This window comes from Monomorium pharaonis, chromosome 3 (genome assembly GCF_013373865.1).
Source record: "Monomorium pharaonis isolate MP-MQ-018 chromosome 3, ASM1337386v2, whole genome shotgun sequence".
Taxonomy (NCBI): Eukaryota; Metazoa; Arthropoda; class Insecta; order Hymenoptera; family Formicidae; genus Monomorium; species Monomorium pharaonis.
The window spans coordinates 4,839,053-4,864,199 of NC_050469.1; the positions used below are offsets into that span (position 1 = coordinate 4,839,053).

At 39.0% G+C, this 25,147-nt stretch overlaps 1 protein-coding gene across 6 annotated transcripts in view; it reads right to left on the reverse strand.

Moving 5' to 3' along the window:
* The window catches only part of LOC105838083 (hemicentin-2), a 361,527-nt gene that overhangs the window by 106,328 nt on the left and 230,052 nt on the right, over positions 1-25,147 (reverse strand). For all 6 annotated transcript variants that reach the window (XM_028191705.2, XM_036284191.1, XM_028191696.2 and 3 more), the window contains exon 6: positions 19,873-20,214. In XM_028191705.2, the coding sequence (XP_028047506.2) occupies positions 19,873-20,214 (342 nt within the window). The remainder of the gene's footprint in view (positions 1-19,872; positions 20,215-25,147) is intronic.

A 25,147-nucleotide genomic window follows, 5' to 3' on the forward strand; every position in this document is an offset into this window, starting at 1 on the left:
TAAATTTAAAGCGCGGCAAGACGTTGTTTCACCCTCGATTTCGAAGAAATTGAAAACGAGGATGAAGATCGCAGATGCCACGCAACGCGATGCCGACGATAAGAGACGCGAGTGAGCGTGGTGCAGTAGGCAAAAAATACGTATGTCGTCTCCCGCGTGTGCCAGTAGGAGACAGAAAACGGCACTAAAGATGGATACGAAAGCAAAAGATGTTTATGTAACCCAATTTTCCAATCGATTGGCGCCGGGTGGCCAATTTCCGCCTCCGTCCCCGCGCTCCTTCTCGTTACACCTACTTTATCTCTTTATGTAAGTCAGCGGAGCAAATGCCTCCTCGCGTGTAAGTCTTTGTTCGCCTTGCATCTTCGTACAATCGGGGCTGGGATCTCACTTTAAAATATCGCGCTTCCATTTTCTCATTACAAACGGTGAAAAGACACGAGGACACTAGATCACGGATCGTAAATCCTTTTTTTTTCCAATGGAAAACATCAGCAGGAAAAAGAAGAAATGCGCGAATGCATAAATGAAACGCAAAAAATAAAGGATGGAATCGCGCGGAAGGGAAACGGAAGAGGAAAACAAATTTTCAGGGAAATATGAGAGGAAACGTAGGAGGAAAGAGCTCGATTTAGAGAACGTTGTTTGTTGTCTCATTGCCTGTGGGAAACTGCCAATAACAACAACGGTATTACATGATTAACGTTGAATTCTTCGTTACAAGACTGGTACTTTAATTCCTTTTTTTTCCGCGCGTGTCCATTTTATTTCTTGTAATTGTTTCCGGTTTTTTATTATCGTTTTCATGTATTCAAAAGTTCTAAAACAATTGCGAGATTGTTCTACATGGATTAATTGATTACACTTAAATAAAAGATGTAAATCATTTTTATGGTAACGTTTACAATTTTACTAAATATATCATATAAAATTGACAAAATTTTTCAACCCTGTGGGCAATCTGGTTTGTTTTTCTAATCCAATTTGTTTTTTTTTACTGTTCTAGACTTTAAAAAATGTAAAAAATCAGAGCTTTTTTCAACATCTCTGCTACATTACCAAATAGATATTTATAATTCAAAACTTTTATTATAAAAAATTAAAATTTGAACAGTATTTGAAAATAAAATCGGATTTGTGTCAAAAAAACACCTACATTTTCCATGGAGAGTTATCTTCAAATTAAATTTTTTTAAATACACGCGAACGTACTTTTCATCCAGTTACTTTTTCCTTTATCACGTTAGTCATTAATGCTATGCTTTTACTTACATCGTTGATATACCTGCTTTATCTTGCATCGCGAAATTTTACGTTGATCTACATTGTTCATTGTGAAGAATCATCCGCGCTGTGTTTTATCGTGTCCATTTTAAACAGCTCACGTGAGATAAGAGTTTATCGTTTTTTAGAAGCATGTATACATTATCGGATCAACGAAGGAGAAATCATCGTCCCTTCCACCGGCGCACTTAACCAAAGTAATGCAGTCAGCTGCCACTTCGACGTCCTCTTTCCTGGGCAAGTCAACTTCCGCCTGCGAGCGATCTTCCTGATCCTTGATTATCGGCGAAGAGGATATCGTAGTCGGCATCTTAGGATTAAATGGAAAGGAAGATTGGCCATGGGATTCGACAGATGAAATGAATTTTCAATGGAAGCTGAGATCGAAGATCTAGAGCGAAGGAGCAAGAGACCATACGAGAAGGAGAGAAACAAAGAGAGAGAGAGAGAGAAAGAGAATTAGCCCTTGTCTTAGCCAGTAATCCCGGCCTCTTGCTCTTTCTTCTTCGACTTTCTCTCTCGTGTCTCATTGCTATTGTTCGTGCAAGTTTCAGCAACTGCTGGTATTTTCCGCGAAACTTAGGAGGAGCGAAAGACAAGACCGATACGAGCAGGAGTAAGAGTCGGTAAGAGAATCAAGGGGTGAACGAGAATCACACTCCTTCACGGCGTAATGGGTCTTGGCCTCTTTTGGCCGGGAGACAACTCTCGCTAATCCCCCTTTAGCCAGGGTAACGTAACTTTGCGTTCTATCCGAGAATACCTTATGGCCTTGCAACGTCGCGGCAACTATCCAAGCCACCTTCGCTCCCTGCTCTCTTAACATCTCCTGACCCACCCTAAGCTAAGACAGGAAACTGCAGTCGTTCGTGGAGTAGTCCGTAACTTTTAAGAAGAAATCGCAGCGCAAACTTGAGAATTGGATAATGATTCGGTACAGAAAAACAACGATAGTCTACAGCGTTGCCCCAGTTTTTATCCTGAAAGCGAGCAAAGCCCGAGAATAATAAACTAATTTTCGTAGGATAAAAAGATACAATCCTCATTGTCACGATTTTAATTTAATTGTGATAATTTTAAACAACAATTTATTGTTAAGTACAACATATATCAAAATATTAATAAAAGCTGCATTTTAAATATCTCCTTCTACTTGAATACTTTTTTCTTTGAATAATGCAGGCAATGTTATACGACATATATAATACATGTTAATGTTAATGCATGTATAAATTCAGTCGTACAGTGCTCTAATTGATTGATTTATATGCAAATAATGTTGAAGTTATTATGACAAATTAATTGTAATTTGTCACAAATCTTCATTTATTCACGTCTGTCGGATTTATTGTAACGATAATCTCTGCGAAAGCAACTGTACCCATAAAATCACAATTTCGCGTGGATAGTGGTGCGCTGAAGTCGAAGATCGAACTCCGATTCTATTCAGGAAGTTAAAAAAGAATGCCACAATGAACTACGCCCGACTGAATCCTTTCTTGGCTTAATGATTGATGAGATTTCTTTCTGTGCTATTCCGACGTCCCCTGATAACAATGATTTCCTAAGATATAAATGAAGTTGCTGCTGCTGAGGTAAGTGAAATACAATAGATAAAGTATCCGAAGCTATTGTTCTAGACTTTTGTAATTTTTACAGATACTTCTTTGTCATATCCAGGTTAACTTTGCTATTTTAAATCGTCGATCTAATTCAATTTCATAAATTTTTCTTACATCTACTTGTAAGAGAAAGGTTCAAAATTATATATGTGTTAAGTTTTATTCAAATAATGTAAATGCACACACTTTTTTACAATGATTTATACAATATCATATAAAGAAAAGAGAAATTTTATTTTCGGACAAGCAGATAACATATTCTGATTCACTTTAAATGCATCATTTAACTTTTCTTCCATTCAAAATTCGTTTTTTATTTTATTGTTAAACATAAATATCTTTAATTCTGTCATTAATTAATCTTTTAATCTTTGTAAATTTCTAGCCATTTGGGCAATTTTAACTCCTTCAAAATTAGCAAATAACTATAGCCATAACAAGGCCTTATTTAATAAACACATTATTTCTAAAAATACATATTAATTTCAAAAAAATTTAATATATGTATATATTTTTGTTCTATATTATTGTAATATTACAATAAACTAATGTATGCTATAAAATAATGTATGCTTCATAAATTTTACAATTAATTTTTACAAAAATAGCTCATTTCGTTACAATTAAATAAATGCGTTTTTTTTAAATAAATAAAAATACTGTTTCTAATTTCCTATTTCTTCTTTATCTATTTCCAATGGCACATCTTTTAAACATATAGCTATTAAACATACTCTATAAACGTAAGACGCGTTTTTAAGTAATAAATTTAAAAGTGAGTTATTTAATGTTGGGCCCTCCCCCCTTATTTGACTCAGAAATCTTAAATAAAACTGTTACAATTTTTTCTTGCTACAATTGCATTAATGTTCCTCTAATAACGTTCCTTGTTTGTGGAAAGGTTAAAAGCTGACAAGAGAAAGGGAGAAAAATATTAATATCCGACATATGTTACATTGACATAATGTGATCTTTACCTTGTCGTGTGCTCTACGCTGCCTGTGAAACCCGAAATTCCAAAGGACATCTCCTAACTAATTCCTCATCATCGAACGCGAAAGCCGAAGGCTGAAGGAGGATCTTCCCGTGAGATCCTCGACGCGGTAGGGGTCGACCCTTTAACAGGATAGCGGAAGACATCTTCGCGGTCCGCCCCAGAAACTCCAGTTCCTACCTCCTCCGCCATTCGCGGAGCGAGCCTTGTAAATCAATTACAAGTCCCACCACGCAGGTACCTCGGAGAAATGGCACGTACTAAACCCTACCAAGTTTTGGGCGCTGACGTGATCGGGAAACTCATGGCGCGGGCGCGCGCGCGCGCGAAATCTACCTCCGCGAAATGGAGAGAAACCATCAGAGCACCAGGTACTCGTCGTCGATAATAGAAACTGCGCCACACTTCGTCTTTCGTCCCTCCTCCCCCCCTCCCCCCTCTTTGCCCGATGAATTCGGACAGGTCACGTTCGCGGCTCGGTCCATATCGGCAATAGTCGATGAAAGCCGATCATTAGAAGCGGTAACGTTGCTCATTCTGTAACCTCGCGGTGATCGAGGCAGGCAGAGACGTATCTGAATAAATCAGCGTATTCGCACGTTCGCACCGATAGGTTATTCGATCGATAACTGGAGAAATAAACAGAACGGAGCGTCAGTAGCTCGACATTATTTCCAAAATTTTTCTCATTCAAATACAGTACCGTATTCACACGACGGAAATGATACGTTCGCTTGCAATATCACTTAAAATATGAGATACGTTTTAAACGCAATGACATTAGCTTCCCTCATCAATCTCGAGCCGCGTGCTCCCCGATCGATCGTTCATCAAGAATTCATCGATACTGCACATCTCAGTGGCGAATGACTTCCAGCAAATGACATTTATGAGGCGCCCGTAACCCGCGGTCCTTCGATGAAAGCGGGTCGTTAATGGCTCTAACTCATTCCGGCTACTCATTCCGTAGTCCATCGTTGAGCAGCGGTTCGTGGTACGCTGCCCATGCCGGCTGTGCGAAAGATGGACGACAACATGGAGGAAATTGTCGATGTAGAGGACATTATTGACGTAACCGCTAATTTCAATGTGCTCGTTCCGCTTTTCACTATGTTATCGGGGAAAACTTTTCAGTCGCTCTTCCGCTATTTAGACATTCAAAACGCAATTCAACACTTCGCTGGTAAACAACTGCAACTTGCAACTATGTTTTCGTATGTTTCGCAGTTTCAACATATTTTAAGCATACAGAAAGAGAGAGAGAGAGAAAAAAGCAATAGGAGCATAAGTATACATCTCTCACAAATACATTATGTAATAACCAATTCGTTTCCGGAAGGAAGACAATTGCTAACGTGTCTAAGTCACCACTCTACCTAACAAAATGATTTTACAATGTCACGATTACAACTGATCTGCACTAAATATAAGTACTAATATCTTAAATGCCTTGAAGCTATATTGGTGCATCTTAATTACCATTTTACTTAAGTAAACGCGCACGACCATATTGGGTGGAATGCTCATTAATATGCAAAAGCGGACTATTACCATTACTAATGGGTTTCGCTTTGTAAACTAACAATAGTCCATAGCGGTTTCGGTGGTTTGTAATGTGCAGCTAGTGGAAAATTAGTTGATTGCTAATTTTGGCATATGCACTAACACGGTAAGGATTGTAAGGATCCAAATTGGTTTACTTAGCTAATCATTCCGTTTACACTTCCTACTTTACGCGAGAGATTTCAGATGAACTTAAATCTAAATGTGTCCTACACAAAGAAAGATTTTTTTAAAATTTTAGTAGAATTTATTAAAAATAATGCAACACATACTTTGGAACAGTCGAACAAAACTGTTTACTTGAAGAAACAAATACGATTATTTGATTATTTATTAATAATACTATTTGATTCAATGAAACAATGCTTTTTTCAGTTAATAAAGATAATGTTTCGTATAATATTGTGTTACTTGAATAAAACAAATCAAATCAGTAAATCCAAACAAATAAAAAGAAAATATTAAAAAAAATCGTTTTCTCCATGTAATAAACTTCAAAAAAGTTTACAACATAATTACTAGTGTTATCTTTAACAAAGTTTACAGCGTAATTACTAATGTTATCCTAATAACTCTCTCGTGTAACTTCTTTGGTCTTTCTTATACATCATTTCTATCGAAAATAAAATAAATTTTTGATTTTCCTATAACCTCGCATAAATTTCAGATCATTTCGACGCAATATCTAAATTGTATGGAATTGGTAAATTGTTGTATTAATTGTCTTTAACACACCCCGCGAGAATATATCTTAACGTTTATCAACATTTGAATGCAGAGATTGGAGATTGAAGACCGACTACATACCCGAACGTGAAAGTGCCTGTTATTCCTCGCTCTGTTATCCCCGGGCCATTGTTAAGCGAAGTCGGTCAGATCTCACCGTGGAAAATAGTCTTTAATAGCTATAGCAGTGGTAATCTGGATTCGCTATCTTTGCCGATAGCCTCAACCCCAAACGTTTCGTTTCAAACCAACCCGCGCCGACGGAATGATTGGGATTCACCTGAGGGGTATCTAAACTACGCAACTTTGTACACTGCGGCGCGAATTTTCATCGCAGATCAAATAGACGAAGTTCGTGGTATCGGGCTAGCCCCGAGAAACCGTGGGAGCACCTTGAGTTGATCGCGCCATTATGAATCACGGCACTGATCGGTTTCGATAATACAAGTCGTATCGTTTAAACGGGTGGTTAACTGTTTCTCATTACTCGATCGCCGGTTGCGCAATAACAGAGTATTCAGTTACTGCCAGCTAATCAGCCGTCTAATCGCTTGGAAAACGCGCAACGATCTTATACTAAGCAAGATTTACACAACGACCCTCAATATATATTGACTTTACCTCATATATTAAAGAAAGCACACCCTTCATTGAGTCTAAGAGTTTCACGTACTATTAAGTTTAAATTTCGGGAAAACAAATTATATCAATGACAATATGCTATCATTTTTACAAAAAAATCACAAGTTAAAAAGAATTTCTCAATTAAAAAAAAATCTGTATTTTTAAATTTACATAATTTTTCCCGAACAGTATTGTAACAAAATGATCATTTTCAAGAAGAAAAAAAGCGCTGCACTATCGTGCAAAAGAAATGAATATAATTTCATCGTTATATCGCCTTCGATATCACAAAACTCTCTGCGCGCGTGAGTTACGCACACGTACGTGACCCGCAAGCATCTTTATGCGAGCGCATAAATGTAAATTCACGGGAGAGTATGAATGAATCGTAAAGCACAGGCTGCTGGATATAAATATGATTGATTGAAAGTATCTACCAGCACGATATGGATGGAGCAAGTTGAGGGAACCTTGGTTCGAATAAGCAGCTGATGACAGCTAAAAGGAAAAAACGAAGGAAAAAGAGGAAGAAACTTAAGAAGATCGAGGGCGACATTGACGTGATGCCGGGCGAGGAATGGTAGATTTGCCAATGAATACGCAAACGCTGCGCTATTGTTGTAAGCACTTTACCTAGACGCGGTCGATAGAGATGCTATCGGTCGTCAAAGAAACTTCTCTGTTATCCGACATACAAAACATATCTGTCTAATAAAACTGGAGTTTCGTTCATTGACTTTTCAACAAAATAACGCGATAGAATAAAGTACAAAACAAGAATAAAATATTAGAATGGTTAACAAAAAATCCCAAAATTGAGTTGTATTGTTTGTTAATCATATTAACAAACACGGTAATTTAAGTACTCAAAAGTATAAAAATTGAGAAAGTGGAGATAACTCGTTCGCAATCATTCTGTTATATGCTTTCATGTTTTATTATTATTTCACGATTTCAGTTCTTTACTGTTATATGCATTTATTAAAGTGCACGTATCTACACTGTACTGCTACCTGTATCTTAAATATTCTTCAATGTTGCATTATTCTTACTTGATATATTTATCGTTTTTCTTTAAACTTTGTAAATACTTTTATAAATTATTGTCATTTTACATTTTATATATTTATAAGCATTATATTATAAATCTTGTCATATATCTCACCTTTATAATGGCAAAATTGCAAGAATTATAAATTTCTAATTTTGTTTAAATATAAGATAATAAATATTTGGTATTTTTAATTTTTTATAGTAGTAGATAATATAAAATTTTATCGGTATAGGTTTATTTTCCTTAAACATAGTAAATAGTACTTGATAAATTAAGCTTTTAATGTAGGTGCGGTATGTATACCCTATGTGTGTCTGATCTTAAGCTACAATATTCTTCCATTCACATTGTCAAAATCACTCAAATAATTTTTTTACATATGTTACACAAAATGAATTTTGAATGAATCTGTAAAAGAAGAGCAAAGAAGAGCTTGTTTTGCATATACGAACGAAGCTAATAGTAGGTGCAAAATAGGCGCAGGGCAGACAGGTAAAGACTAGCGGAGTTTATTCGGGGTCCGAGGAGAGCGCGGCGAGAAGTAACTTCTTCCGTTACCTGCATACTTCGCAATGTTAAAAGGGGAGACGATCTTCCGTAAACTTCCGCCTTCGAAACTAAATTGCCAGACCGGGAGAGACGGGGAGAGACCGGAAGAAACCGGGAGAGACGGGGAGAGATCGGGAGAGACGGGTAGAGACCGGGAGAGACCGGGAGAGATGGGGAGAGACGGGGAGAGACCGGGAGAGACGGGGAGAGATGGGGAGAGACGGGAAGAGACGGGAAGAGACCGGGAGAGACGGATAGAGACCGGGAGAGATGGGGAGAGACCGGGAGAGACGGAGAGAGACCGGGAGAGACCGGGAGAGACGGGGAGAGACAGGGAGAGACCGGGAGAGACGGGGAGAGACGGGAAGAGACGGGAAGAGATCGGGAGAGACGGATAGAGACCGGGAGAGACGGGGAGAGACCGGAAGAGATGGGGAAAGACGGGGAGAGACGGGGAGAGACGGGAAGAGACCGGGAGAGACGGATAGAGACCGGGAGAGACGGGGAGAGACAGGGAGAGACCGGGAGAGACCGGAAGAGATGGGGAAAGACGGGGAGAGACGGGGAGAGATCGGGAGAGACGGGAAGAGACGGGAAGAGATCGGGAGAGACGGATAGAGACCGGGAGAGACGGGGAGAGACCGGAAGAGATGGGGAAAGACGGGGAGAGACGGGGAGAGACGGGAAGAGACCGGGAGAGACGGATAGAGACCGGGAGAGACGGGGAGAGACAGGGAGAGACCGGGAGAGACGGGGAGATTGATGGGAAAGAGAGAGAGAGAGAGAGAGAGAGAGAGAGAGAGAGAGAGAGAGAGAGAGAGAGAGAGAAAAGGGGGGAGAAGAAAGGGAGGGAAGGAGAGAAGGAAGATACAGAGCAGCAGAAAGAGAGGAAAAAATCTCTAATTTGTTACACTTCGCATCGCTGCAACATTACGGTAATCGGGGTGTAAGGAATGGACCGTGCAGAAAGTTTTCTTCGTGCTCACATCAGATTTAATCGTTTAAAAAAGTACGATCACTCCTCTCCCATTTCCACCGTTCTTTATGCCGCGATATACTATAGATTCGAATAAATGTAAACGTATTCGAATGTACGCATCGATTACACGCGAGTTGAATGCTTGAATATATTTTATATAGGATGTTACCGGGGGGTAACCGCGGAACCGCTTTAACGGTAAATAAATAACTGAAAAGGAATTGAGTTTGAAAACGAGATGCAGTTCCTTGAAATGAAATGTAGATATAACCCGAAATATATCAATTTAGCACGTTTATGCAGGAGGATATAATTAATGTAGCAGTGATATATCGCGCATCTCAACCTGTCACAGAAGGATTTAAGCTCTTCAACCCGAAACGAGTAATTGATGACAGTGCATTTTTCGGAAAAAAAAACGCGCTAAAGCGATAGCTCGTGCAAACAGCTTTAATCATCTTCCAATCGAAAAAAAAAAACAATAATTAAATTTACAAGATAATTCCCATTGTCCGTTAACACCGCCCCTAATTTTCTGCTATTAATGTGAAAATGTGACGGTGTTTATCGATGCGCGTCTCGTATATACGCATATAATTTTCCCGTCGAGAAGAAGCACACGAGAGGGAGAGCGAGGACTCGTCAATTTCGTTTCTTTTGAAAAAGAGGTATCGGCGTTATTCACGCCAAGGCTTTTCGCGCCCTCTCGCCTCTCGTAAGGGGAACGTAATTATAGGTGTCCCTTTCATGCGTCCGGAGGGCGGGTGAATTCAGCGTGTTCGACTCTAATCCCGGCTGATCCCTCCACGGCTTCGGTTTCGTCCCGGGGCTCTTTTCGATCTCGCGCACGACGAGTTTTATTAAACACGTGTCTCCGGTCCGATCCAATCGCGTCATTTTCACGGGCCACGTATCATCCCGCGGAAATGACGGACATGTGGCGTGCACGGTGGAAAGCCCCTTGGGGCTCGTTTGTTAATAAGATTCCGCCAACCGTGACCGCAATCGAATTTTTGCATGGCCTACTGGTTTGCCGGCGGATCGACTCCGATTGTGAATCAGCCGAAAAGACTTTCTACGGCGAAATTGCTGTCACACGTGATCGCAATGAATAAATTGCACCGGGAGATCAAGCACGTTGCAAAGAGTAATTTGTAATTTCATCGACAGATGCACACTCAACATTTTGAGAAATGATTATATATTAATACAAAAATTTACTCCAATTTTAGTCCAACACGATAAATAGACATATTTAGCGTGATGCATATTAGATAATATTATAATTTAAAAATATCATGAATAAGATTTTTTTGTAAATAAGTGTGTCCAACAGAGATAGAATATTTGTCATTTCTACAGAAACTTTTCACGTAATTACAGCGATCAATAATTAACTGATGGTTCTATAAAATAGAAATTCTGAAATGCATCTTGTTTCATATTAATAATTTTTATATTTGATTTTATTATGTTTTATAGCATAAAATATGTGTATGTGTGTGTGATTTTACAAATTCAAAGGATACTCATATTTATAAATAGGTGTAAATAACTGTTTATAAAAAATAATCCATATCAATGAACAACAACAAAGGAAGTAATTATTGTCAGAGTTTCTGTGAGTTTTTAAATAAAGTTGTTAAATAACTAAAAATAAAAAAATATATTAATAACTTTGTTTGACAATTATTTATTACAACGAAATTTAAATAATATTATATTTAATAACAGTTACGATATGTGCTTGAATAATACAATCAGAGAAGAAAATTATTAACGTCACGCCCGTACCATTTATATTTCTCTTTTTTTTATCGAAATATACAAAACATTCACTGTCGAATTGTGCATTGTCGACGACGAGCTAACTCTTGAAAAAAACAATATCGCGCGAGAAAAATTCGGTACGACAGCGCTACAAAACGCATCGCGGAATTGAATTTTTGCGACACGCTCTGCGAAGTATGACCGTGCAAAACGTGTTCGTGAAAAAAAAAAATAAAAATAAAAAATAAAAAACAAGCGCCGTTAAGTGACAGCAGGTACGCATTAGAAAATGTCTATCGATGTTAGCGTCATCGAAAACGCGCGCAAACGCGCGACTTTTTGACTGTGACTATATAATTTGCGCGCGATTCTAACTGTCATCGCGGTACGGCGTGTAAGGTATGCTTTTCGAAGACCGAAGGCTCCGTTCGTATGAAAGGGACTCGCTGAAATGAACGAAGTTGCGTGTCCCGGCAATAATCGTGTTTGAGATTCATTACCGCGTCTGAATGCCCTCACAATTACGCCATCCGACCCAATGGATGGCGAATTACACGAAATGAATTAGTCAGGAATATAGTCGGCCCCCCGGTGTTGCGGGCAAAACATGCAGTAATAATAATTCGTAACAACCTGTCAAATCAATGGAGCGCCATTCGCGTTCGCACAAATTGCAAATGATATCGGCGGGCTAAATGTCATATAAAATATTGATGACCCTTGTAACCGTCCGTAATCATATCCGTTCATAGCTCAACTAATACGCGTTTAAGCATACGCAATGGGATTGTATTTTATCCCGTAAATCGCGTTACGTAAACGCTAATCATGACATATATCATGTCGTACTCGTCGCACACGTCGCACAACAAATATACGAGTTTTGCGGCCGCGCGACAGTCCATATAGCCGCGAATACGTAATTGATTGTCCGTGAGCTTGAATGACCGATAACAGAGCGATGAGACATGCGTCGAGCATTGTAAAACGCCCGGGCTGACGGGTTCCCAGTTGTTTGCACGCGAGTTGGAAGGAATAATTAAAAACCTGCGCGACAAGTAACAGCTCCATGCTTCGCGTATATGTATAACGAAATGTGTATATTTATGTGCGTGCAAGGCTTGTATGCATGTATACACGTATGATCGGATATTGAAAGCAGTCACGCATAGATGTATCCCATGTCGGTTACACCCATGGCCGCCCACATTCACAAACGCAGCTACCTGTCCAAAGGTGAACTAAATAACCGGGGAACACGGTCAGCGAAATCAACAACCTGTTGATATTTGGCGTATTTAAGAAGCACCATATGAGAGGGCCGCCGGCTATATCATATTAGTTTTTCATTAAATTATCCCGATTGATCGGTATACCCGAACCAATGATATCGTCGTGTAACGAATCTTTCTTGCCAAAACCGATAACAACGAGAGCGGCTGAATTTCATAACGATACACAGCCGCGATACACATGGATTTAATGAAAAAAAGTTGACTGGGGGAGGGGAGGGAGAATTGGAATTTCAAGTAAAATATTTTCTCGCTGTTTGTCGTTAGCAAATATTGTTGACAGGTGCGATGAAGCAATTGTTGCGTGCTGGAAAATGCAGTAACTTTCAACATTCAATTTCATGATTTATTTATACGTAGTATTTTTTAATATAAAAAGGGAAAGCGTGAAAAAAGAGAAATGAAAAAAGAAAGAGTGGAAGAGAGAAAATAATTTTTAATAAAACAGATTTCATAGAAGGGAAGCAGGTTCGTAAAAATAAATTTGATTAGACGATAAAATTAATAAATTGTTTTTCTACAAATTGATAAATTATTTTTTACAAATAACTACACAGTCCGATGAAAATATATTATAAAAGTTAATGCTATATACGTATTAATAAAATTATTTTTAATTTTTGCTTACGTTAATTAATTTATATGAAAGAACATTTAGATTGAAACATTGAGATTGTGTGTTATAAATGTTAAAAACCTGCGAATTTATGTCAATTCTTTGTTAAAATAATAAAAAAAAAATCAAGACTTTCGCGTCATATACATTATCGTTCAGGTTTGGAAACTTGCAATTTCCACGCATTTTATGAGAAGTTAAAAAATCTTAAAAATTTTTTTTTTAATTAATGCAAATTAAAAATATAACAAAATATAAATTATAACAAAACTTTTGTTTCTTTCTCATTTCTACAAATTCTTAAATTTTGCAGTTTAAAAATATTTCGTAAAAATGAGTTTTTAGAAGAAATTTAACATTACTGCGACCAATTGTTGCATCAATTAAAAAAAAAATATTTTAAAGCTTAGAAAGTGTCTGCTTTAAAATACTTTTTCGTTAATTTTTATCCAACGTGTTTCATCAAGCTGAAGCGTTTCAAAATAAAACAAAAATATTTTTAAAAATCAATTTTCAATGTTATGTAATTTAGAACGAGAGGAACGAAATATCGTAAAAACAATAAACTAAAAAAAAACAACAGAAAACATATTTACAAGTCTATCTTTTCTCTTTTCAAAATGCATTTTTGAAAAAAACTTTCCTATGACTTTTGTATTAAGGTATTTAACTTTTAGTGAAACGCAAGAAAACTACAAGCGTTCCGGAATCAGCGTATATCATATGGACGAGTTTACAACATCCTTTTTAGAGGAAAAATCCAGTTAGCGTACGTTCCAAAAGTTATATACAATTCTTACAAGTACATTATCCCGTTTTGACGGAGACTGTGTTTCATGACGGAGAATGCATATTGATCTACGCCTGCTTGTCGTCTTCGGCAACGGCTAGTTCCCAAGTATTTTGCATCTTATTAACCAAAGTACCATGCCAATATCGTGAACTTTCGCGCGAACTTGAACGAATGTCGGTCCTTCTCTGAACGTTACGCGCGTCAAATATGCCGCGTCTGAGAGTGATCAAAAAAGTTTCAGAACTCGAACGCGATAAGCATGATGATCACGTTATTTGCATATTTTCTGCATAGCGGAGAAAACAAGCCTCGACCAAAAAAAAAATTCAAGCAACCATCTCTACATATTCAGGGAAATGTCAGGGAAATGAACAGTCGATGGCAAAAAATGACGAGACCCTTTTAAAATTACATCAAATTTGCAATATCAAGCAAAAATCGGGAAAAAATATCGAAACTCTCTTTTCATTTTTGCCTTCTATTATTATTCAATATTTATGAAAGCTGTTTTCGTTAAATTTACCAGCTTTGTCGTAAAAAAATATCGAATCTATTTCCTTTTGTAATAAACAAGAACATGTAAATATGTACATACATCCAATAATTTTCTTATGAGCGAATACATGTGTGCACGGAGGGGTTTTGTTGCCCGTCAACAGAGCATTAAATTATTTGGCACATTCTGACCCGACAAATCTGCAGCAATTACTTCTTCAAAGCTGGAATCGGATTACGAATGGCGACTGTGCAAACAGCGCTCTGTCATAACTTATGTAGGATACTATTGCATTTGTGTTCTCTTTCAGAGCGATTAAATTCTCATTGTAACTAACGAAGACGACTCTCGGTAGTGTTTCCGTACAACAGCGGCACGACGTAGAGATTCTTGAAGTGCCAATTAGTACTTCAGTATTTCAAGTGCAAATACGTACAAGTGTTATTATTTGTTATCATAACTGACGACCTAATACAAAGCTTTACAAGATTATGTCGTGAGAATTCTGCGTTCTCCTTTTAGAAATCCTTACGCCGCGAAGTTGAAACAGTAATAATGTACCTGAACATATAAAACAGTCTTCTTTTATACAATAAGTGCAAAAAAAAATTTTAATTCAGTAAATTATTTCCACAATGTTAATCAAGACAAAGTAGCTGTATCGTTCGGTGCACATCGCATCGACTCGCAACAAATATCTGCTGAACTTTTTGATGCTACGAATAATTTAATCAATTTTGATAACTTGTGCATAAAAGCGCAAGAATGTCAAAGTTGGAAGTTTCGACGACATCCGCCAAGGATTAAGGTGAACAAAGTTGCGACACTTTGACAATTACCGTACGAAAGAAGAAGAAGAGCAATAAGCTTTTTCCGAAACTTGTTCATAATTCACAGCGCGAATTTTCGGTTTAACGAAGCGCGCGCGCGCAGATCGATTAGAATGTACATCGAGAGATGAAGCTCGTCTTGCTGAAACCCGTGTAACCAACTGCGGTTACAATTTTACGGCTACGCTCGCTACATATTCATAGCGCGCTGTCAGCCGTGCGCGGCCGAGGAAGAGCCGTTCCGGAAGTTGCGGCGGCGCGTATTCGGGTCAGCTGCAAATAACGAATGTCGCCAAAAATCAGCGTGATTTATGGCGAATCCGATCGCGTTTTCCGGTTACCGTCGCCGGCAAGTACAAATCGAATACTCCGCGCCGGGGAGAGTCGAACTTATGTAAAATAGACGCGACTCGACTCGCGCGGAAGCAACGAGACGCGCCACAATGATTAATCGCGCGCCGCGCGATTTAAAAGTAAAATCATTTATTCGATACGGGGGGGACAGGGAGGGTGTCCCCGGCGCGATGACAACCGGTAATAGCTTGCATTACGCGTAATGACAAACGGCGATGCGCCGCAACGATATGGAAAGTAGGTCACCACGTGGGCCTCCCCCTTTCGCCCCGACGTCATAAAGGCGTCCCGGGGCACCCCGGCCGCCTTTGGCGACCGTTCTACCGGAAAATTTGCTCGCTCAGATGCCGACAAATGTACCTCTTCTGTCCTGTCCCCCGGCGTGACAGCTAGGAGCGCGTAAGTACGGCTACGAATAAATTTGCAACAAAAAATATAAGGGTGGAGGAAAAAAAGGAGGAAGGACGTACGGCAGGGTCGATCCGTACGATATCGCTATCGCCCGTAGGGGGCACACCCGCATCCTCTCTTCCCTCTGAAGCTTTGAGCGTGCGCAAGCTGTTCGTCTAGAAAATTTGCATCCTCGAGACGTTTCAGCCCGACTGCACTCGCGCCCGTATCGTCTTTGAAATTAGGTATCCGCGCCGCGCCACAAATTCGATGACGGGCCCGAGGATTCTCACAAATCAAGTTGGAGGAGATACCGCGGGGAAGAAAAATTCCGACGAATATTAAATAAACCGAAAGTCGTCCACTGTCTGTTTTATTTTTTTTACCTGTTCGAAAGATCCAATCCTGTACGATAAGTATAAAATAAACTCTAGTTGTAATTTGTACACACAGAAAAATTTATTCTCGTGCTGAGAAAAGCAGTTTCTCATTTTTTTAGTTTTCTTTTTTTTTTAAGTAATGGTTACTTTGGAAAAATATCGCCTTGATGAATCTTAAAATACACTCATCGTTTACTTGAAACAAGTAAGATTTATTTAAAATAAACTTCTGTAAACACAAAAAATGTGTACTTGAATTCACAAATCTACCGTAAGTTCGTCATAAGTAACAAATTTATTCAATATATTTTAAATCTCTGAATTTAATACTTCAATTAAGAGAAATATTAAGTTAAAAAAAACATTTACTTATTTATTACTTTGACTTTTCTTCAAATCAATTTTATAATATTCTTCGATAAAGTAGAGTAAACTCAAATATAACAGTCATAGGGCGGGTTGTTCCAACTTCTTGGTAAATTTACCTACCAGGTAAGCATGCGTTTATCTTTATTTCTTTTCTTAAATAAATAAAGACAAACATATATTAATCTAATAGGTAAATTTACCAAGAAATTGGAACAACCGGCCCATAGTGTTTTAAAATCCAAAAGACATACTTTTATTTTTATTACTTTTTAATAGCGTTTGGTATATTGGTTTATTGAACCTTAAAACATGTAACGCTATCAACATTAAAAAGAAAATACTTAATAAAAATTTTATATCATCAAAATATTAAAATATAAACATTGGTCATCTTTTACAATTTTTAAGAAAAAGATAGCCATAAATACTTTATATACTTAACATATATTAGAATAATTAAAAAACTCATAATTTCACATATTTTATTGCCACATATTATCACATATTTAATTTTATTTTTAAACATTTTAAATAATAAATGTTCATATAAGTTTAGCATCTATTTAACTCATTGTCAGCACAAAAAAATACCTATAGTATATTAAATTTCAAATATTAGATACGCAACTTATTACTTAATTTATTTCTTTTCTTTTTTATAAAATGCATACCTAAACGCCCCGAAAAAAATCATGGTCCATCTTATTCAAACTGTGAAAGAAAGATAGTATTTGTTTTAGAAAAAAAGACATAATTACACATTACAATTTGCACCGTTGTTATGTGTCTAACGTGAATTGTGACAGCTCAACCGTAATTTATTCGATGTTGTGGCATTTTTTAATGAACACATTAAAACATAAGCAGGCAGTTAAAAGTAAAAATGTGATATAAGATAATTATTATTTCGAATAGTATATGCACATAAACAACAGTAAATATCGATTATCTTTGAAAATAATTACAAGAACATATTATTGGAGAAATTATAGCAATTAACCATCTTCTTCATGGCCATCACATCCTAATTTATCATAAATTCTTTTTTCAAGTATGTAATAATGAGTTCTTCTAAAATTTGTGATAAGTGTATTTTACGACTCTTGTCAAGAAAATATTCTTTATTAAAGATAACCGTTACTTGTTATAACGAAAAAAATAAATTGAATAATCGCTTTTCTTAGCAGTAGAATAAATATTTTTCTGTGTAGGTATATGTTGAGTGTCATTTCAAGACGAGTGTTAAAGTTCATTATCGAGAAGGCGATGTTAATCATGCGATCGATCGGCGATGCCCTTGAAAGTGCCGTCCCGACGGAAAATTCACGTGTCTCGGTATCTCCTCCGGTGTCGCCTTTTTCCCCAGGCGGTTAAACGACTCGCGGTGAACTTTCTCCACCGTGGAGTTAAGTTCCCGAGGAGTTCGCTCGGCCCCTCGGGCCGCCGGACGACGCTGCGTTCGGACAGGCGTGAAAGGATTAAAAGAGCGAAAGCGAAATAATGTCGGCGTACAATGGGCTTCCCTTGCACTCCGTTGTAAAGAGGAAGAACTGTCCGCGATGGCGGAATTCGAGGCAGACTCCGTATAATCTAAAGCAGGGTTTCCCAAGCTGTAACTCGCGACAGGACCCGCTATTTCTTGGACTCCTAAATGCATTCGTAAAGTACTATTGAAATAAAAATAACCATTACAAGTTATTTTCCTTATGTTAAAAAAAGTAACCAAGCAACTTTCGCTTTTTCAAGAAATATATTATTAATTATTTAAAATCAACATTTTCTTTTTTCCCGCATATACGATGTCCCTCTCAAAGCCAAATATTTGAAAAATCACTTCTTATTTACTTTTAATTTAGGGAACTTTGATCGAGAGTGAGAGTCACGAATGCACGCTACTTTATAACTCGTAGCAGCGAAAACGAAATGACCGAGAAGTTCTCCGGTTGAGAGAGAAAAAGAAGAGGAGGAGGAGGAAAGGGCGCGGAGGAAACCAGTTCCGGGTGATACATCTTCGCGGTCTCGCCTCGACGAGCTTCCCTTAAACGCCCGAAGGGGCGACGTGCGGGTAAAAAGTGCGCAAGGGTGGCGCGAGCGAGCGCGCTCGCACGCCTCCGCTGGTTTTTGCCCGCGCTGCGGAACTCCCGTTAATCCCCCGGAGTTTGCCACGAAACCGGCTGGAGAGGAGCTTCTTTCGGCGACTTGGGCCACTCCCCGAGGGCGCGAGGGCGACGAGGGTGCGGACGAGAGGAATGAGGGAAGACTTGCCGACTAACTGCGACCGCTGGATGCGAGAGAGTGGCGAAAGAGGCGCAACGACGCAAAATAAACTACCTCCATGTCGCATAATACACGGTGTCACCCCCGCACGGTCACCCCCGTCACCCCCCCAACTCTCGCCGCGCCACCGCAATCCTTCCCTTCTTCCCGCGCGGCCCGGCTCTTGTAACACGGTCGTCGCACACCTCAAAATACAACCGCCTCTTCCCAGCCGCGCGGGCTCACTTTAAAACAAGTCGCGAGTGCCGTCGGATTCAGACTTAATTAAGTTTATATTTCAGTTTCGTTCGGGTCGCCGCGTCGGCTCGTTCCCGCCGCCCCTGACGCGCGCGACACACGTTACTCATTTCCAACACGATGGCGCAACTAGGTTTAATATCGCGGAAATCCCACTCGGCCCGTCGATCCCTGAGTAAAAACGACCCGCGGAATTATTTCGCGCACGCTCTCTCTCATAACGCAATTTAAGCTCATGCATATGTATGATAACTGTCTGATTATTTTCTGTTATTTTTGTATTCCGCCATACAGTTCGTTGTAAGGTTTTGCAAAAGTCTAATTACACACAGATGTTTTAAGCCGAAATTATTTTAAACCAAAAATTAAAAAAAAATCTACCGAAAAGTAAACAGATGACTGAAAATTATATTTCTGGTAGACCTTTAGTCAACTTAATTGTGGCACAAATCTTATCCGTGTCTTTACTAGGAAGCTCATAGTCTAAACTGAAATGTAATAAAGCAGGACAATTTTTCTCTTTTGACTTCTTATTTTAAAAAATATCGCTCTTTTAAATTTACTTAAAGAGTCTTTTTAAGAGAAAAATTAACAAAAAAATTATCCTTTTGCCGTTTTCGCAATTATTTCGAACGTAATAGCTAGTGCAATTTCATATTATCGATATACTCACATTGGACGTCGAGCAGAATACTGGCGTTCATCGGTATCATCAGCGTAATGTGGCGCGCGACACAAACGATGGTGGCGTTGTGATGTCCCCTCAAGACCTTTAGGTGAGCCCCGCTGCGCCTGCCGGATGTCGAGGGCAACACAGTGAGGTTGTCTGGCGGTTGTTCCGGGCCGTCTAAAGTGGCTTGAGACAGGGTCATGCCCCACGCCAAGACGGGCGGTGGGTTTCCACCCTCGGCCGCGCACTCGAGAGTGAGCTCCGAGCCCTCCTTCACCGGCACAAACTGGTTTCCGGGATCCAGCCGGCGGCCATCTATCAGCAGATACGTCCCACGAGGTGCCTCTGTAACAAGGAACCATGCGGTAACCGCTTCAATTAGTGACCGCGTAACTTTGAAAAATCTAGTCGAACGCGAGCGGTTATTGCGGTTCGATAACACGTAAAATCTCTCAAACAAAACGCTGACTTAAACCTATTAAATTTTTTCAATCCTTGTAAAAAATAAATATTATTTAATATCAAATTTTAGAATAGTCAGATCACAATGTAAAGTTAAAAAAAAAACAATCTGTGAGGATATAATATGTTATTTTTTCATATTAATATTTCACTCTATGATAATAAAAATTCTACTGCCGAGTATATAAAAATTCAAAAATAGCTGACAAAATACGGACTAATAAACGACCTAAGCACATGGAAAGAGATGAGCGTTCTAGGGGAAAAAATATTTCATATTCGTATTTATCCAAAGTGCAATAACTGTGCGACGCACGAATCTCCTGCTATCATTTCATCAAAGCATTAACTTTCTCAAACGTGGCTGTCATAAAGTATACATTACAAGCGAGTAGTATATGAGATGCAGCGTTAACGTCTCGGGCGGGCAATTTAGAGGCGAGTGCAATGTCGCATTTAATCAGATTTGCCAAATGCGCGCGCGCTTGCGGAATAGTTTTTTAGTCTCAGACACGTGCTATCGTTGGTCGACGGTGGACGACATAAATTAAAGTCGTCCGTACGGCGGACTTTTTACGCGACGCCGCGACGCGCGCGGCGAGGGAGGAGGGAAAGGGAGCAGAAAGCACAACATATGAGAGCCGCAATTTACAGAGCGGCAGCGTTGCGCGTTGCGAACTGGTCAGTTTTACGACGTCGCCGAGCGGCACGGGAGCGTAACTTCCAGCTACGGCTCCTTTCCCCATTTTGCGACGCGCGGTTTAATCGCCCGCGCGAATCGCGAGTCTCCCTTAGGAGATTAGTCCCCGGACATACGTCCCCTCCGTAGGTCTCTCTTTAATTTTCGCCAACTTTCAATTGGCCCAAGCTGGGCTAACAACTGATTAAGCCCTCGCCGGCAACTCGGCTTGGAAAACAAGAAGGAAAGGGAGAAAAAAAAAGGAGAGTAACTCAACGTTCTACCCGGCCGCGCTCTTCGCTTCGCGAGAGAAGTAATCCGGCCGTTTGTCTACGTCGAATCTCCTAGGAAACCCGCGAGGATGCTTTAATGTACTTGAAACTCGGGTTTTTTGCTCCCGCTCTTTTTTCCCCTCCCCTCCTCGCTCTACCCTCGACTCTTAATGCACCCGGAACTTATGCGTAATTAAAATCTAACGATGCAAATCGTCCGGTATCCGGGGTATTCCCGCGAGAGGCGTAAACACTCTCAAAGTAGAGACGTCGGTAAATTCGGTTATAAGTTAACATTTCCCGTCCGCGCTCCGCTCATCTGGGACCCGTTGTATCTGCATCAATTTTTTTGCAAGCTCTCCCACGAAACCGCAGATTGTCGGTTTACCGCCCATTAAGATATCGGTAGTAAATCGTAAACCTGTAGGGAGAGAAAGAGAACAAGGAGGGGCGCTATTTAACGTTCTTTCAGCCTCTACGACGCGACGGAGAATCGGCAGCGAACTCGGACGATACCTCGAGGAAAGTTGTACCAGCGATTTATATATAGTCCAAGTTAAATTACAAAGAGTAACGTAAAGTAAAAAAGTAATTCTTATTCGACGGAGGAGAGACGTAAAAGAATAAGGCAAACTGCGGCGGATTGCTTCTCGCCGCGGCGCGAGAATCGAAAATTTGTAAAAGTCAGGTCTGTCTTATATAAACTGGCGACGCGGCGCGCGGTGCCAATCTTTCCCAGTTCCAAGTTGACTTCTCCGCCATACTCCCACCGCGCGCTTCGATAAGATCTAGTCACGTTCATTAAATTTTCTCGTACTGTCGGCCTTGCCAAGACGGATGGTAGGGACGTTCTCGAAATAGGTCGCTGAATAAGAGGAAACGTGCAAAGCTTTCTAAAGACAGAAATTGTAATTGTATCTCCAGTATGATTTAATGTAATAAAATATAGCGCAGGCAGCACCTGCAGCACTGAGTAAAACGGCGCAGGCATGACGGAAAATTTAATAATACCAGAGATTTAATAATACAGCCGAGGCTATGTTCTTTTTCAATTTGTCATAACTAAATATATAAAATTAATAGCACGCACAGACGCGTCATATCTCTTATACTTCATTTAATTTTATATTGTTATGTATTTTAGTCGGGCTTCTTTTTTACATTTGCAATACGCAGCCAGTGAAATACATTTGTATAATAAATGTAATCAGTTTTTTTATCTGAACACACATGGCATTAACAATTTAATAAGTCAGAAATGTTAACCAAATAAGAATAAAAATTAAATTCGATATCTTTTAATTCTGTTATAATATTATCGAAAGTTTAATACGTTTATCACAGTATAATGAGCGTTTTTTATTGTATAGATCTCTCTCTTCTCTCTCTCCCTCCCTCTCTCTCTCTCTCTCTCTCTCTCTCTCTCTCTCTCTCTCTCTCTCTCTCTCTCTCTCTCTCTCTCTCTAATCCAATATCCAATAATAATAATTAAATTATTTTTTATTTTTTCTTCAATATCATATTTTATTCGGTTCGTCTTATATATTACGTTATTCAATATTAATTATTTTTTAGTAAATTTAGATAAGAGATAATTGTAACAGTAAGTAAAGTTGTAGTAATAAAATTATTTGTGTTTTATTAATTTTTTAATTAACAATTATGATTGCTAAAATTTGTTTTAAATAATCCAATTCTTTTTACAATAATTTTTAAAGTATCGGCAATTTTCTTACAAACTAAACAGGAGATATCTTTTTCATTACATTTTTGAAATTTTTCTTGTTTATTATCACGCCTATTATTTTGGACATTTTTTGTTAATGTGGCAACAAATGCTTTAAATTGTACGACTTTTGACAACATTTTTCATGTAACAACAAAAAGATTGTGTCGAGTCCATATTACCTGGATAATAACATGAAATCTCCAAAAACGTATCAGAAATCTCGGAAAATCCTAAGGCACTTTGCATACACTTTTCGCCTCAATCTTCGCTCTAAAAATCGCGTAGCCCGGCTCCTTGGAAAGATTCCAGAACCATGTAACGCGATCGCGAATCGAGAAGAGAAAAAGGTTTGGAGGTAAGAAAGGTCCTCGCGCGCGCCGTTCTGCGAATACGGTTATATGTTCCCCTACGAACGTATGCTGCTCCATGCTGGGCGTTGAAAGATTGTAAAATCGAATCTTATCGAAAATATGAAATTTTCCCCGTAACATGAAGCACGGCATTTCGTTTCTCGCGTATCCGCATAAATTTGGGTTTTAATAACGTATGATGCTAGACAACCTAATTATCATATTAACGTAGAAAGATTTAACATGGCCGTTCCAAAATGTGAAAAAACATTGTTAAATACGAGTATTCTCTCTGTTAGAATAAAAATAATAAATTTCTGTTTACACATATCATTACTCATACGTTTTCATAACCATGACATAATACAATTCTCTATTTCAAAGAGAATTATTTTTATTTATACATATATATATCTTTTAAATGCTGTTAACGTTTTAGCAACAAAACTAATCATAATTTTGTACATTTTACAAGAAAAATAGGTACATGCATCTTTCTAAAAAACAAAATAGATTAAATAAGTGTAATTCAAGATCTTGGTAAAATAGCGAACGGCATTATTGTATTTGTTGCCGTATTTGTATTCCGTAAGTTAGTAGTTAAGTTTGTTAGCTATGTTTTACTTATTTCTACAATAAAGATTAAAGGTTTAAACTCGGACGGTAACGGGCAAAATATCGCGCAAGCGGGCATTAGCATGGACAGAGATATTTTTGCTCGCTTGGAACGAGGTGAAAAGGGTTTAATCCTTTCCCAACGCGTTCGGAGGTCGAACATATGCACCGTTTAAAAGGGAGAGATGAGAAGAAAAAAAGTTTAAGCCGCATTTGCCCCGACAACGTTCGCGTCGATTTGAATTACGTAATTAAACCTTTTTACGATAGCAGTAATAAATTCTATCGCATCGCGTAGATCAGTAATATTTTCCCCTCCGAATATTACAAGAGATATTTATGCGATTACATTGTATTGTGAAAGAGAATTTTCATAAATCACAATATGCGAAGAGAAAGATTTTATGAGATTTTATTCGCCTTTTAGCGTTCAAAATCGATGCAAGCTGGATTCTGCAAGTTTTGCCATTTAGGTGCTGGAAAGGGAAGAAGATGACCATTGAAAATTTTCTAGTTGACACGAGGGACACGCTTTAATTTTCAAGAAACGATCACGTTTCATCCCCGATCTTGGAGAGCTTCCAAAAATCCATTGCACATTGGTCGTCACTGCGAGAGGGGCGTCTGAATAGGATCTCGGAAAGAAATTTTCCTCGGGTCGTCGGGAGCTACGCCCTCAACGCCAACGGTGGATTTAGAGAATGTACGAGCCGCATTGAAACTCATACCGACTCGTTCCAACGTTTCGAGAGTACTGCGGGGGTGCACAGGCGGGGAGGAACGGGAAGGGTCCACAGCAGGTGTTAATACGGAAACATAACGCCAGAAACATTCCCAAGACGCAGATGGAAACGCATTCGCGGCACATGGTGCCGTATATGCCCCGGGAGGATCCCTGCAGTTTGCCTGTAGTTCGTAAAATTTCATAATATTGCGAGCGCGCCCTTCGTCCTGCCTTGGGATCAGAAAGAAAGTCCTGTGTAAGGAGAGCAAACGAACTGCTCGATATATGACACAATACTGCTGTTCGCTGTTTATCCGGATGTATTATCCATACATAAAAGTTGCAGAATAACACTACAACGTGTTGCCCACGATAAAGTTATTCCATTTATATTTGCAACGGTAAAAATGGACGAATGAGAGACGTTAGATTTGTTACGAAAATTAA